The 16,094-nt window shown below is 42.8% G+C and overlaps 1 protein-coding gene across 1 annotated transcript in view; it reads right to left on the reverse strand.

Moving 5' to 3' along the window:
* LOC145350212 (low-density lipoprotein receptor-related protein 1-like) overlaps window positions 1-16,094 on the reverse strand; it is a 1,564,930-nt gene that overhangs the window by 502,614 nt on the left and 1,046,222 nt on the right. The window contains exons 28-31 of the mRNA XM_080199274.1: window positions 11,812-11,943; window positions 9,146-9,373; window positions 5,595-5,769; window positions 2,276-2,370 (exon numbers count right to left, since the gene is read on the reverse strand). Coding sequence (XP_080055400.1) covers window positions 2,276-2,370; window positions 5,595-5,769; window positions 9,146-9,373; window positions 11,812-11,943 — 630 coding nt within the window. The remainder of the gene's footprint in view (window positions 1-2,275; window positions 2,371-5,594; window positions 5,770-9,145; window positions 9,374-11,811; window positions 11,944-16,094) is intronic.

Consider the following 16,094-nt stretch of genomic DNA (forward strand, 5'->3'; position numbering starts at 1 on the left):
CACAGGCTTGCCTTACCCAAGGTTTTATTTATATCAAGCTTGCTTTAATTAATCTGAATATCTGCTTTTAGAAAAGACAAAATTATTCTCCAAAATATTAATGGCACTGCTATGTATAACAACTGGAAGAATTCCTTCTCAGCACAGACTACTGAGGTTAAATTAAAGAAGTATGTTCTTAAAGAACTGCCTTTGCCCTCTAGATTATGCTGAGCAGTCTATTTGCGTGACAGAGATTGAATTTCAAAGCCATTTATTTTGTTCCTAAATTGAATGACCACTCATGATGACTTCCCTGCCCTACACTCGCTGAATCTGCTAAAATATTATTTTGTTCATTGAAAACTGCAGGTGTGTGAGAATATAATTAGACCAGGTGGAATTATATTGGTATTTTATATGGCTATTGTTTTCAATTGGAATACACCAGTAGATGTGCCAATGAGTGGTTATGATCTTGGAAAGATGTCTTACCAAGTAATGATTCACAATGTGTTACAATTTTTTGTTAAGAAGAAAATCATCTCTACCAATATACATGATATATATATTGTATACATATATCAGAAGTCCTTCCGCCAGAGTGAAGGCACTTTGGCTGGTGGTAGAACCGAAAGGTGACAGACATATTGTTGGTGACAACCAATTAACTGACTGCCTCTGGGGCCACTGATGTTATTTGAATAGTGATCCACTTCCAAGGACAGCTAGCCCATTCAGAGGGCTGGCAGATCAGCAACTTCAGTGGTGCCAGCGCTAACAATAGCCATTGTTGGTGCTACATCTCAAGAATGGCCAGATGCCCTCATAAGAACAGAGACCAGGAGTAGGTCATCTGACCCATTGAGCCTGATGGCCTATGGCTGATCCTTTTGTGAACTCAGCTCCACTTACCTGCCCACTCATCATAACCTTTTACTGTTCAGATATTTATCTACCTTGCCTTAAAAACATTCAATGAGGTAACCTCAACTGCTTCACTGGGCACGGAATTCCACAAATTCACAACCATTTGGGTGAAGAAGGTCCTCCTCAACTCAGCCCTAAATCTGCTCCACCTTATTTTAAGGCTATGCCCCACAGTTCTAGTTTCACTTGCCAGTGGAAACAACCTCCCTGCTTCTATCTTATTTATTCCTTTCATAATCATATATGTTTCCATCAATACGCATTGGAATTTAAAAGAATGAGGGAGGATCTGATGGAAACATATACGATTACGAAGGGAATAAATAAGGTAGTCCTTGTCTACTCAGTCTCTCCTCATAAGCCAACCCTCTCAACTCCGGAATCAACCTAGTGAACTTCCTCTGCACCCCCTCCAGTATCAGTATATCCTTTCTCAAGTAAGAAGACCAAAACTGTACATAGTATGCTAGGTGTGGTCACACCAGCACCTTACAGAGCTGCAACATAACCTCCTCAAAGTGGCTTCAAAATGGGGCCTCCAGTCCCAGGCAGACAGGTGGGCTCCAGTTATAGGTGGTGATGGGTGCTGGTGCATGAGTCACTGAGGAAAAATAGCTGCTGGCTCAGACTGTCAGCAGAGGAGGAGGGGGAAGAGGTGGGAGGAAGAGGAGAGGGGGCGGATGATTGGAGGAGGGTGGGTGGAAGGGGAAAATGATTGGGCGGAAGGGCGAGAAGTGGTCGATTCCAATTGGAGGTTGGGGAGGAGAGCGCCTGAGACCTCCATGATGGGCTGGGGTAAGTGAGGGGTGCTGGTGGTGGTGGGAAGGGAGAGGGGAGGGTTGTAATAAAGGTTAGGATTGGGGGGTCCCTTTAAAAAGTGCACCCAACCTCTGTGCAGTCAGGTTTTGCCGGCATATTCAGGCACCCCAACCCCACCTTGCATAACAGCCCCTTTATTTTTTTTTTAAACACAGTGTCATAATAAGCAGAAAGAAAATTGGTTTCTCTGAAAAGAAATACGCTGGTTTCCTCACCGGAAACCTCCTATGGAGGTTTGTCCAGTGGCTGAGGCACCTCGCCATTCTCTGATTATGAGATCTTCTGGCCTCGCCGATGACCACTGTATTTTACATGGCTTGTCTGCCCAACCTCCACAGGAACCACCTCAGGGAGTCACCTTTGGCAGGGCTGGAAAATCCCACCCTGTACCTTCAACTCATAATTATTTACTACATATTACAACTTATTACAGATTCTAAAAGCCCAATAAATTAATAAACTAAGCCATTAAACGGGAATGTTGTCACCATAGTGACAAAGCAATATCACAAATGCAATAATTGGAAAAGGCAAAGGCTTGAATTACCAGCAGGCTCCTTTTGATTTGAAAAAAGATTCTTGATGTTACTGCCATCCATGCTTGCTGAACTGATATTGTTCCCATCACTCCAGTAGAGCTTTCTGTAAGAGAGAAACCAGTGCATATATCAACTTAAAGTTAAAATTAATCACACATCTAAATCGACTGTGATGATATTTGTTTCCTATCTCTTTTATATGTACCTGTTTGAAATGGACCTTGTTGTATTGTACTATTCCTTGAGAGTTTGTTATGTTCTTTGTAAAAATGTATATCTTCAGTAAAAATATATTTTAAAACAACTAATCGCTCAAATTGTACAAAAAAAAGTTATCGATTATAAACTCCAGCAATGCTTCAAGATATTTTGCTTATTTGACCTGGAGGTGTTTTCAGATTAATTTATAACTCTGGCCCCTGCACATATCTCTGGCAGAACCTTATATCAGGCAAATGGGGTAAACAAATTGCCATTACTTGAAGTTAAAAGTGCCACTTATAACATACAAAATACACTGACTGCTTTGGACAGCTGTTTTCGAACTTCAAACTCTTCCAAAACATATAACTCTTCAAACTTCAAACTCTTCCAAAACATTCTTTACTCAGAGGGTGTTAAGGTCGCGGAATGCCCTGCCTGCAGCAGTTGTGGACTCGCCAACTTTAACGGCGTTCAAATGGTCAGTGGATAGGCATATGGATAACATTGGAATAGTTTAGGTTAGAGGGTCATTAGATTGGTTCCACTTGTCGGTGCAACATCGAGGGCTGAAGAGCCTGTACTGCGCTGTAATGTTCTATGTCCTATATAAGAGACCTATCCACTTTACAATTGGAGAGAAGGTGAAGGAAAAAGTAATAACCTACGCCTTAGCAATTTGCTAAGTTTAAAGTTTATTTATTAGTGTCACAAGTAGGCTTACATTAACTCTGCAATGAAGTTACTGTAAAAATCCCCTAGTCACCACGTTCCGGCACCTGTTCGAATACATTGAGGGAGAATTTAGCATGGTCAGTGCACCTAACCAGCATATCTTTTGGAATGTGGGAGGAAACTGGGGCACCCTGAGGAAACTCATGCAGACATGGGGAGAAGGTGCAGACTCTGCACGGACAGTGACCAAAGCTGGGAATTGAACCCGGATGCCTGGTGCTGTGAGGCAGTAGTGCTAATCACTGTGCCACCATGCCCCTTTACATACCAAATCACATACCACCCTGGCTTGGAGGTGGAACCCTGTTTTATCAAGATCACTGGGACAATGTCCTGGAATTTTCTACCCAACAGCATTGTGGGAACACTTCAGATCTTTAGCAGTTTTCAACACTTCGATTTGGGATGGGCAATGAATAGTGGCCTGGATATTAATACCAACACACAATGAATGGTGATTAATTAATTACAAATTAGTATTTTTTGATGGGAAGACTGAGATTTTAGAACTGAGATTATTAAAGGCCAACATTTTCCAAACCCTCCGTCATGGGTTTTTGGGTGGTGGAGTTGGCTCACCATTGACCACCCAGTAGGACCTACCAGTCATTTCCCACCGCCCCCCCTCTTTCCCCACTGAAGTCAACTGCCATTTGCTCTGCTGGCCTCTGGGGAACCCATCACAGGTTCAGCAGAACTGGAACATCCCACTAGCAGGAAGGGCCAGAAAATACCAGAGAGTAGCGTTTTGAGACACAGGGGATAAGGAAAGTTAGAGGATTTGACAGCACATTGGGAGTGCAGGGTACGGGAGCAATAAGATGAGTTGAGGTGTGGTAGCGGTGTGGGGAAGATTCGTAAGATCTGACACATGGAGGTGGGAAGGGGGTGCTGGGACAGCTCAGTGGAGCTGGATGCAATGAAGTTGTGCACGCGGGTTGGTTAGGTTCTGAAGAACATTCGGGAGATTTTTTTTGTTGGGTGGGGCAATATGGAAGGGGCTCCTGGTGTTCAGAAAGCTATGAACATGTAGCTTTCTGAAGAATAAAGAGGGTAGTGATGGGGAAGAATGATGTTTGGTAGGCTCAGTGAGCTGGAAAAAAGCAAGGCTGGAATGTATCAACAAGTCGTGAAAAGATTGCAGACCACTTATTGGGCAGATTTTACCAGAGGGAATGCGAGAGAGCAGAAAAGGTGGCAAAAGAATGGCTGAAGCAGATTCAAACAAAGATTTTTGGATAAAATTTGTGCCCCCACCACCTTTCAGTGCCTCTTCCAACAGGCAAAGCCCAGTTTCATTATGCGAGGCCCTCTAATTTATTTTCATGGCCTGAATAAGCAGAGTGCAAACCATTTATAACTGGAGTAGCCAAGCACAACGTCAAAGGAACAGCTGCCAGAAACATTTTCAACTGGTGTTTAAATGGTTCATCTATCCATATCCATCTTCTGACAAGTTAGTTCGTGATTTTTCCCATCTAGCTTCCTTCACTCCCTTGAGGACACAATGTCCCAACTCGACGATGGAAAGTCAAAGAAACTACTGACAAATTTTGACAAGGTAGGTCATTAGCTAAGCTCAAAGCAATAGGGATTCAGGGATAAACTTTGTAATGAACTAGGTATTAACTGAGGGGTAAAAAATAATGAGAACTTCAAGGTGAGCTACCCACCAATGACCCACTATCTTTAATTTTAACATGCTCTTCTAATGCCCTGGAACTCTGACTGTAATTTTAACACTGGCATGAAGAAGGAAACTAGTGTTGCCCTTATTATAAGGTGAAAAGAGAGGGGGAGAATTTGGGACCAAAAGAGGCCAATTGAACAAAGTTATTTTTGGCTTTCTTTGGAGAACAGTAGGACTCTGGCAAAGCCCCAAGAAAACTTTGACCTTCCATCCCTGGAGATCTTCCTGAAACAACCAACCCATGACATCTACACGTGGTGAACTTTTCTTTTCCTGCTGCCTGAACTTCTGCTCCTCTCCCCCAGCTAACAGTCACTTCATGCTCATTTTAGTAGCGTGCAGATGAGGCCTGGGAAATAAAACCTCTCAGCCTCTGGCTGCTGTGTTCAGAAGGTTTTGGCATTCAACCAAATCCTGCTGCAAGGTAAAATTGGGCTTTTTATATTCATTTTTCTACCCCAATACTTTTAATCTGATTAGTTTTGTAACAATAAATCCTTCCATCTGAACATAATCTTCACTTGCATCTGTACCACATTTATACTGCTGTACTTCAGCTGATTATAAAAATATCAATCACAACATTAGATCGACAATGCAAACTTTCAACTATTTCACCTGCAGCAATTAGGGATGGGCAATAAATGTTGCCCTGGCTAACACTGAATTGAAAAAAAAAGGTATATTGCATAACAGCTTACCCTTTTAGTGGGTGTACTATTAGACACTGTGGGTGGTCAAGTCCATGAATGATAGAAGTCCGTAGGGATCCATCTAATCTTGCAACATTTATTTGTGCTTCCTCTAAATCTGAACTCGTCCAGTACATGTTTCTGGATACCCAGTCTACTGCAAGTGCATGAGCATATGGCAGATCTATGAACAAAAGGACCATAATTAGTGAATTAATAAAGTTACTTGCAACAATAATCAACGTGAAAGGAAAGCTAGGTAAGCAAATGAGAAAGACAGAGAAGAATATTCCAGCAAGGTGAAATAATGTAAATGGAATGGAAAAAAACTGAGCTTCAACACCGACATATGCTGAACTGAGCCAATTGGCCTGTTTCTCTGCTGAGAGTTCCATAGAATCCTGGCGGTGCAGAAGGAGGTCATTTGGCCCATCGAGCCTGCACTGACTCTGCAACAGAGCATCTTACTCAGGCCCATCCGATGTCAGTAACCCAACACGTTCATCCCACTAATCCCCCAATCTAGAAATCTTGGACATTAAGAGCAATTTAGCATGGCCAATCCATCTAACCTGTGCACCTTTGGATTGTGGGAGGAAACCCATGCAGACAAGGGGAGAATGTACAAACTCCACACAGAGAGTGACCCAAGGCTGGAATTGAACCTGGGTTCCTGGCACCGTGAGGCAGCAGTGCTAACAACTGTGCTGCCATGCCGTCCTTGTTCTAGATGCTTCTGTAGAAGCTACTCCAAATTTTGGCATTACTCGATGACTTGTTTGACTTTCAAACAAAAACACCCAGACATTTTGCAAAGACAGTTTGTTTTGTTAGAAGATGCTTTGCCTTTTGGGGCATATTCAATGAACAGGGACAGCACAGCAGCACACGGTGGTGAGCACTGTTGCCTCACAGGACCAGGGACCCATGTTCAATTCAGCCTCGGATGACTGTGTGGAGTTTCCTCTGAGTGCTCTGGTTTCCTCTTACAGTCAAAAGTTGTACGGGTTAGGTTGATTGGCCATGCTAAATTGTCCCTTGGTGCCCCAAGATGTGTCGGATAGGGGGATTAGCAGGGTAAATAGGTGGAGTTATGGGGATAGGGACTGGGTGAGATTGTTGTCAGTGCATGCTCGATGGGCCAAATAGCCTCCTTCTGCACTGCATGGATTCTATGATTCTATAAGAAATGAGAGATTAGCATTTCTAACATTTATAGCAAATATAGTGCATATTTTGAACAGCAATGATTACTCCAAAAGTATCAGTAAGGCAATTTTCTGTTTCATCTTTTGTTGCTATCAAAAACTTCAATTACTAATTTTAAGTATAATGACCAATTCTACCAGCACAAATCAATGTGTAAACTGCAAAGCCATTTGTTAAATAATATACATGTGACATTACAGTACTAAAAGCAATAAGAAACTTGAAGGAGAAATTAACAACAGCTGAATGATGTGATATGTTATCAATGGGCTGGATTTTATGTTGGGTGCAGTTTAATTGCTTTATGACTGCCATCACTGTCTCAGGTGGATGTTCTGCCTCAAAAAATTGCCAGCTAACTGCATTGATCAGCAGCTCTCTCGACCCCCAGTGGCAGTCTGAATGCTGGCAATGGCTGCAACTGCAGGCGCCTCTTGGGTTAGGGGTCTCAGCGAGGAGGCCAAGAGGGTTTGAGACAGGGGTCAGGCTCCAGGGGCTAGGGAAGAAGGTTAAATTAGGGCAGGGAGGGGTGGGGTGGGGGGAGTTGTGTGAATGACCTTTGGGGGGCTGTCTCCAATGGGTCAAGTGGCATGTAAAGGAGTTTCCCCACTGCTGCTGCCTTACACCAGACCATACAGGCAAAGCTGCTGGGCTTCCAAGATGTAATGGGCCTTCCCTGCTGGCAAAATACTGGCTGAGGCAGGAGAAGCCCCTTAACTGGTCAATATTAATAATAAATCACTGGGGCAACAGTGATAGTTGCCGGTGATACAGCCAATATATGTCCAGGATCCGCAACGGGTGCGGACCACAGGTGGGATGGGGCTTGTAAAGAGATGCTTGTAAAAAGCGCAGAGGATGCAGGGGGTTGTTAGAACGTTGAGGGTTGGTGTGTGGGGGTCATTGCCTCTTAAGAACTGTACAGTTCGACAGATGCAGATAAACTTTGGCATTTCATTCAAGTTACCATGATGCATATCAATTTTGGTCACGTAGCTTAACCCGCATATCTTTTGACTGTGAGAGGAAACCAGGGCACCCAATGGCTCTTAGTGGGCTACCCTCCCAAAACCCCCCTTTTCAGTGTCAGGTCCCCCAATCAGGCACTGTGTCTGACAACGCAGGATGCCCTCTGAAAGCTTGCTTTTGGTGCCCCCAGCGTGACAAAAACCCCTCCCACCGTTGCTTGCATTACAGCAAAGGCAGCATGTGGCCTTGAAGTGGGTACTCTCTTGCCTAATTAAATAACTCCTTCCTACCTCCAAATATCCTGAGGAAAGGGCATTCCACCCTATCCCAATTTTCTAAACAGGTTTCCAAATTTGGATTCATGTTGTTTTTGACATCGATTATAATTGATAACAAAGGGTGGCATTGTGTGTTTTGCATTAAGAAGTCTCACAACACCAGGGCAGCCCTCCATTGGCTGGTGGTGGGTTCTTGGATCCTGCTGCTGTCAACAAGGTTTCCCATTGTTTGTACCCTCTGCTGCTGGCCATTCCCGCCTAGGGGAGGTCACCATCTCTGGGACCAGAAGAACCCATCGGCGACAATGATCGGAAAATCCTTCCCAAAGACTTTGGCTGGAATTCTCTGACCTCACTTGTGGCTGGGATTTTCCGATCCCACTGCTGTGAAAAGAAATTTGGCTGAGTACCACGTTCTCCATTTTCGCTGGCAGCAAGGGCTGGGCTTCCAATGTCAGAGAATTGTGGAGCCAAAGCAAATGGTCACTTGTTTTATGACCTGTCAGTAATAGGCTTGAGCCACAAAATAGTTTCCTATTTACCCTTGCCAATTCAGATGGTTCAGCCTCCATCTATCCCAATATCTTTCTCCTCAGAAATTTTTCCACACCATTTGCCTTCACCTTTCTCTCCTAAAGGCCAAGCCTTTTTTACAGTTCTACAGGAGCTGATAAACTTTAGCATTTCATTTAAGTTGCTATGATGCAAATCAATTTTGGTCACATCATTATCACTTCCCTGTGGACGTCAGTGGCTGGCAATCACCAGTGGTTGATTTTGTTTTTCCTAACTCAAGATTTGGCAATTCCTGCCCCCACTCCACCACACTCAATTCACCCACTCCCACTCCATCACTGTCTTGATATAGATCCACCAATTCTTCACAAATTGGCTCAATGGCTATGGGGCTCAGAAATTCACTAGCTGCAAATTCCATAGAGAATCCCTCACTGAAACACATTTTAATAGTGTTTGTAAGTTGTTTGTATCATCACTGCATCTATCTATTTCCTATATCAGAACATTAACTATAGATAGTAAAGGTTAAAAGCATAGCATATTGCCCTGTGCCATATATAGCTTTCATCATTAATTACTACTTACCTGCAGAGACCACTGTTTCTATTCCTGTGCCATTTATGAAGGCACGCTTTATAAATCGGGGCTTTAAATCAGACCAGTAAATTCGCTCTTCTAATGCATCAAAATCAACTGTTTTAACTTGACTGACATCAGGGTCAGTAAATGGTGTTATGTAATTGTAGTATGGATTATCAACATCGACTCCACGGATCTCTGAATTTCTTGAATAAATAAAAAACTCCTTTTGCTCTGCACAAAATAATGAAAAGTCTCAATATTTTTCCAAGGCACAATACAGCTAATTCTGCCTAATGACTGAACAGTATGTCAGTCTGAGAGCAGTGCATTATGTATTAAGTCAATTATACATTTCTAAAGAGTAAGATTCAAAGGGAAAAAATTGCACCGTGAAAATTAAACCAATCTTTTTTCTTTTTTAAAAGAAATGTTTTATAAATGCTGTAAATCTTCACTTATTTTTCAATTAATCACCAATTAGCCACATATACATGAAACCCATTCCATCCAAAATAACGTTAAAAGCAGCTCGAAGGCTGTGTTAGCACAGCCTATTTTTTCCCTCTTTTTAATATTGCAAGTCTGAAAGACAAATATTTGAACTTCTGTTTAATTAAGTTTAAGAAAATAATTGATCTGGTTGCTATGGGCCACAATTTTGAGAATCTATTCAAAAAGAATGAATTTAGAAACTTCACTGGGTTTTCAGTGAAGTGTGGAAAGTGAAGTAAAATTTGACTTTAAATTGCACAAATGGGTGCCCGTCAGTCAATGCAATTAAATCCAGCTAATCAGCTAAATGTCAGTCCAAATATCCTTTTTAATAGTCCACTAAAAGTTTAGTTTAGGGCAAGACAACTTAACTTTGGAAGAATGAACTTGCATTTGCATAGCGTCTTTCTTGCCCAGGAAATATATAATCTGCTCCACAGGTAATGAAGTATTTTTGATACTAGTGCAAACACAACAAATTTACTGCTAAATGAATCTATTTTGGTGGTATTCGTCGATGGCTAATTGTTGATGAAAGTGCCATGAGAACTCTTGATTCTTAAATAATGCCATGGGATCTTTCGCATTGAACTGAACAAGAAAGGTCATCAGCTTAACATATTTGGTGAGATGTTCCTCTCTCATTCATGGCCACGCCACTGCAAGTGGAAATGGAGAATTTAGCATCATTCCAGCTGAAACACCATTCACTTTCAGCGGCACCAGAGAACCCAGGCTGCGAACGAAGTTGGACGTTTTGGGCGATCATCTACAAAATGGCAACTCCAGCAATGTAGCACATCCTCATGACTGTAACAACCAGCCTAGGTTATGGGATTTGGGTCTGTCTTGGCTGCAATTGGCAAACCAGGTGCAAATTGTGCTCAAAGGTGGGCTAGTTTTCGGAATTAAGTTAGGATGCAGTTTGCCACTCAAACTTAGCATAATTCTCAAGATAAAGTTGTGCATGAATCAGAAGAATCAGGCAGCATTTAAAAACTGTTCTTTTTTCTTGCATTAAACAAGGTTCCTGGGTTATTTTGTGGTAATTTGTCAATTTTATTCACATAGCTAAAAATGGATTTATCACAAAAAGAAGTATCTTAACATCTAATCAACCACATGTGAGCAACTCAATTTTAAGTCACTTAAAAAAAACTATAGAGAACGATTTACAATTTATCATCGATTAGGTGCACTGGCCATGTTAAATTCTCCCTCAGTACCTGAACAGTCACCGGAGTGTGGCAACCAGGGGATTTTCATTGCAATGTTAATGTAAGCTTATTTGTGACACTAATAAATAAATTTTAAACACATTTCATTGGTGTGCCATGGTCAGCTCCTGAGTAAATTCATTATTTTATATTTAAAAGCTTTTAGTTGCTAATTTCAGCTGTTGCACAAAAACAAAAAGCTTATTTAATGGTCTCCCAAAAAGCCTGCAAATGAGCACAATTAGGAGGAACTTGACGCGATGATTAGCCTGATCTGGTGGTGGGACCAGTTTTATGAGTGGTACCACCTTCCAGTGGGGAGCTTCTCAAAGCTCACGGGAACTCACTGCTGAACGCAGTTTTCATTCAAATACTGCAAACTTCTGACTCGATCTGAACAATTTTGAGAAAATCACACACAAAATACCAGAGGAAGCTAACAGAAACTTTACTCCTTCATGTTCAAGTGCTGAGGAAAGTTTATTTATTAGTCACAAATAGGCTTACATTAACACTGCAATGAACTTACTGTGAAAATTCTCTAGTCGGCACACTCTGGTGCCTGTCCAGATACACTGAGGGAGATTTTAGCTTGGCCAATGCACCTAGCCCGCATGTCTTTCAAACTGTGGAAGGAAACTGGAGCACCCGGAGGAAATCTACACAGACACATACAGTCTTTGCACAGACAGTGACCCAAGCCGGGAATCGAACCCGACTCCCTGGTACTGTGAGTCAGCAGTGCTAACCACTGCCACCGTGCCACCCTAGAAGTGGGGTTTGAAATCATCAGCTTCTAAAAACAACTTTCCCCGCATATAGAAGTTAATGGATGGTGTCATGCATAATGTACAAATATACATCTCGAACAAACCCCTGCAATGTAAAATAGAACACTTATGGTTATTGAAAATCAATGACAAGGCTTTATTTTGATTTGACAGATTTCCAGGCACTTACCATAGCAGTTCTTCTCATCGGGGGCCAGTTTCATTAGATGAGGACATGTACATGCAGCAGTTCCATTGTAATTAATCAGGCACAAATGAGAACATGGCCCTTTGCCATTATTAGACTCACAAGGATTTGGTGCTGTAATTATAAACACAACTTCAATTCATTATCTGATTTCCCTGCTACAGTAATCATCCAGTACACAAGCATAAATTACAATTGTAGTTTTCCACCAAAAACTGTGAGGAACTGATAAACATCTTGCATTAATGATGACACTGCTGAATTGAAACCACAGAAACCTTATTATATCAAAACGGCAAAGGAAAAGTTCCCTTTAACACATTGTTCCTAAAAACCCATATTGTAATTAAAAGCCATTAAAGTAATTTCAAAACCAACTCAATGTCAAATAAAGATTTAACCTTGCTCTTTCATCCCATGATTTACAATCTTGTTTATTTCTTGAATTACGTATTTTCTAAATACTTGGCTTTATTGGTAAAATCATTAACTAGAAGGCTTAAAGCTATATCGGTGCATTGATTAGTTTTAAGATTCTCCTAGAAAAGCGAGGCAGTGAGCGTACTTAAAGTAGTCAGTACTTTGCAAAGTTTCTATGACTTGACGTGTAAGGTGTGTTTACTGTGTGTGGCTGATGCTTTTTCAAAATCTTATTTATTGGTGTCCCAAATATGCTTACGTTAACACTGCAATTAGGTAACTGTGAAAATCCCCTTGTCGCCGCACTCCGGCGCCTGTTTGGGTACACTGAGGGAGGATTTAGCATGGCCAATGCACCTAATCAGCACATCGTTTGGAATGTGGGAAGAAACTGGAGCATCCGGAGGAAACCCACATGGACATGGGGAGAAAGTGCACACTCCATATAGACAGTGACCCAAGCGGGGAATGAAACCCAAGTCCCTGGTGCTATGAGGCAGCAGTGCAAACCACCTTGTTAGCCATTTACTGTCATTACCGCAAGAATTCACACATTCTTCAGGAAACCAATTTTGATAGTCAAACTGGCAGAGATTTATTTATGAATTCATGGATTTTCCAGCACTTGAGCATTGTAGTAATCATTTTTTTGTGTAGTCCTCAAGCTAAGCATTACCAACAAATAAAACTAATTAAAATTTCACTTAGGAAACCAACAGAAAGGAATATAGAGCTGTATGTGTATAAAACTATCTTGTATCAGGAAGCTCAAAATGCATTACCGCCAAATTTGAAATGTAGATGCTGCTATTATATAGAATATCCATACTCAAGGCTCCCCCCAAAAAAAGTCTGTTCCGCTTTACACTGTCCTCAACCACCAAAGCCATACAGGGTCTGCTTCTGGCGCTTTAGTGCGTACACCACGTCCATGGCGGTCACCATTTGGGGCTTGTCATGTTCAGTGTAGGCCACGGAGTCCCTGATCACATTCTCCAAAAACACCTTCAACACCCCGCAGACCTCCTTGTAGATCAAGCCGGAGATACTCTTGACAGCTCCGCGGCAAGCCAGACGCCTGATGGCAGGCTTGGTAATGCCTTGAATATTGTCACGGAGCACCTTGTGGTGCCACGCGGCTCTGCCTTTAACGAGCCCTTTACCACCTTTCCCTCTACCTGACATGATCAATATCAAACAATCGATAAGTACAAACAGCACTGTAATAATGAGAACATAAATTGTTTTAGTGATGCTGGTCAAAATAGTGCCATAGCTTGTGTTCACTAAAAACGCAGGCACGTTGTGGGTTTTACATTTCATTCAATGCCAGAATGTTCCTGTTCCGCCTGAAATCAATGGATCTTTGACTAGTCTGTCTAATTTTCCAACCCACCAGTGATGATTGTTGTTGTGGGCCAGAAAATCCTCACAAAAAAACATAAGAACATAAGAACATAAGAAATAGGAGCAGGAATAGGCCATCTAGCCCTTCGAGCCTGCCCCGCCATTCAATAAGATCATGGCTGATCTGTCGTGGCTCAGTTCCACTTTCCCGCCCTCTCCCCATAACCCTTAATCCCCTCTCTTATCAAAAACCCATCAACCCGCGTCTTAAAAATATTTAGCGAGGCAGCCTCCACCACTTCAACGGGCAGAGAATTCCAGAGATTCACCACCCTTTGAGTGAAGAAGTTCCTCCTCAACTCCGTTCTAAACCGCTCCCCCTTTATCTTGAGGCTGTGCCCCCTAGTCCTACTGTCTTTTTTGAGCGGGAAGAGTCTCTCCACCTCTATCCTATCCATCCCATTCATCATCTTATACATCTCAACGAGACCTCCCCTCATTCTTCTAAACTCTAACGAGTACAAGCCTAGTTTATTCAGCCTCTCCTCATAGCTCAACCTCCTCAACTCTGGTATCAGCCTAGTAAACCTCCTCTGCACTCCCTCCAAGGCCAAAATATCTTTGCGCAGGTGCAGCGCCCAAAACTGCACACAGTACTCCAGCTGCGGCCTCACCAATGCCCTATACAGCTGCAACAAGACCTCCCTACTTTTATATTCAATCCCCCTCGCTATGAAGGCCAGCATCCCATTCGCCTTCCTGACCACCTGCTGCACCTGCAAGCTGGGTTTTTGCGACTCATGCACAAGGACCCCGAGGTCCCTCTGCACCGTCGCCTGCTGCAGTTTTTCTCCACGTAAGTAATAGCCCTTCCTACCATTATTCCTACCAAAGTGGACCACCTCACACTTGCCAACATTAAATTCCATTTGCCATTTCCTGGCCCATTCGCCCAGCCTATCTAGATCCTTCTGCAGGCTCTCCACACCCTCCGCACAATTTGCCGTTCCCCCAATCTTGGTGTCATCAGCAAATTTCGACACCCTACACTCGGTTCCCTCCTCCAGATCATCTATATAAATGGTAAAAAGCTGAGGCCCCAGCACTGACCCCTGGGGCACTCCACTAGTCACCATCCGCCAATCCGAATAGCACCCGTTGACCCCCACTCTCTGCCTCCTATTTGACAACCAATCCTCTATCCACGCTAACACCCTACCCCCAACTCCATGTCCCTCGACCTTCTGCAATAACCTCTTGTGAGGTACTTTGTCAAACGCCTTCTGAAAATCCAGAAAGACCACATCCACCGGCTCTCCTCTATCCACCGCCCTAGACACATCCTCATAGAACTCCAGTAAATTTGTCAGACACTCCAGTAAATTTGTTAGACCAGCTTCAGTACCACAATGGCCTATCACTTTCGGTCATTGCTGTTTTTAAATGACCACCAATCGAGTGATAATGGGTTGGATTTCCGCGGAGTTGGGGAGACACCACGGACCTTTAAGCATAGCAGCTGAGCCTCAATCCCTGGATTCCTGGTCTCACTCCTAACTCTCTCAATTTTCACAAGTGCAAGCAAAGGTTGCGGGTTGTTGCAGGTCACAAGCCCATACCCTGCTCTCCTGGCCTGGCTAGCACCACAATGGGGATGGGTATCCTTAATCCCTAAATCTCCAATCTTTAAAGTGGGAATCTTCTGAAAGGTATGTTCAAAATGTCTTATACATGCCCCATTCCAACCTATGACCCTACAACCAACCCCCATGGACCCTCGTACCCTCCATGTCAACCAATACCCCCATCCACTCCTCTTAGCCTCACATCCTCCATGTCAACCTATGGCACTTAAGAGTTCAAGAAAGTAAGGCACTTTCATGCCCATTCACCCAGTATAAACTCTATCTAGAACCAATGAATCATGTAGTCACAATAGTATGTGTGGAAAAACTTCTTAAAAAAGTGGTTAATCTATAAATTTTTACTTCCTTGAAAATCTCTTTTTCACTATACACTGATAAAAGTGTTAATCATCCAGACTTTCAAAGTTTCATTAGTTTCTCCTTATCTCTTGTAAATAAACATTGGAGGTGATTTTCAGCCCACATCTGCCATCATAGTGAACAGCAATTCCAGAGAGAATTGGAAAACATGATCCTCTTCGGAGAGATCATGTTCCATTATTGTCCCTGCCCTTCATGGCGAGGTAGTGAAGTTCAAGCCTACAAAGGGCAAGAACTTAATTTAAATGTATTTTAATACATTTTAATATAATGAACAGGTCTCCCTGTGAACCTGTTGAGGGGATCCCCTGGGGGAGAGGGTCATGGCCAAGCAGTGCCCGGGCACTGCCCTCTGGCACAGGCTGACATTGCAGTGTCATGGGTGGATCCTAGTGGGAGCCTCATATGGATGGGGCATGTGTGTATGGTGAAGGGGAGAGAGACAGATACCAGCGATGACTGTTGCGGGGGGAGAGAGGGAGAGCGTGATGC

This window comes from Carcharhinus amblyrhynchos, chromosome 11 (assembly GCF_965287045.1).
Source record: "Carcharhinus amblyrhynchos chromosome 11, sCarAmb.v2.hapA, whole genome shotgun sequence".
Taxonomy (NCBI): domain Eukaryota; kingdom Metazoa; phylum Chordata; class Chondrichthyes; order Carcharhiniformes; family Carcharhinidae; genus Carcharhinus; species Carcharhinus amblyrhynchos.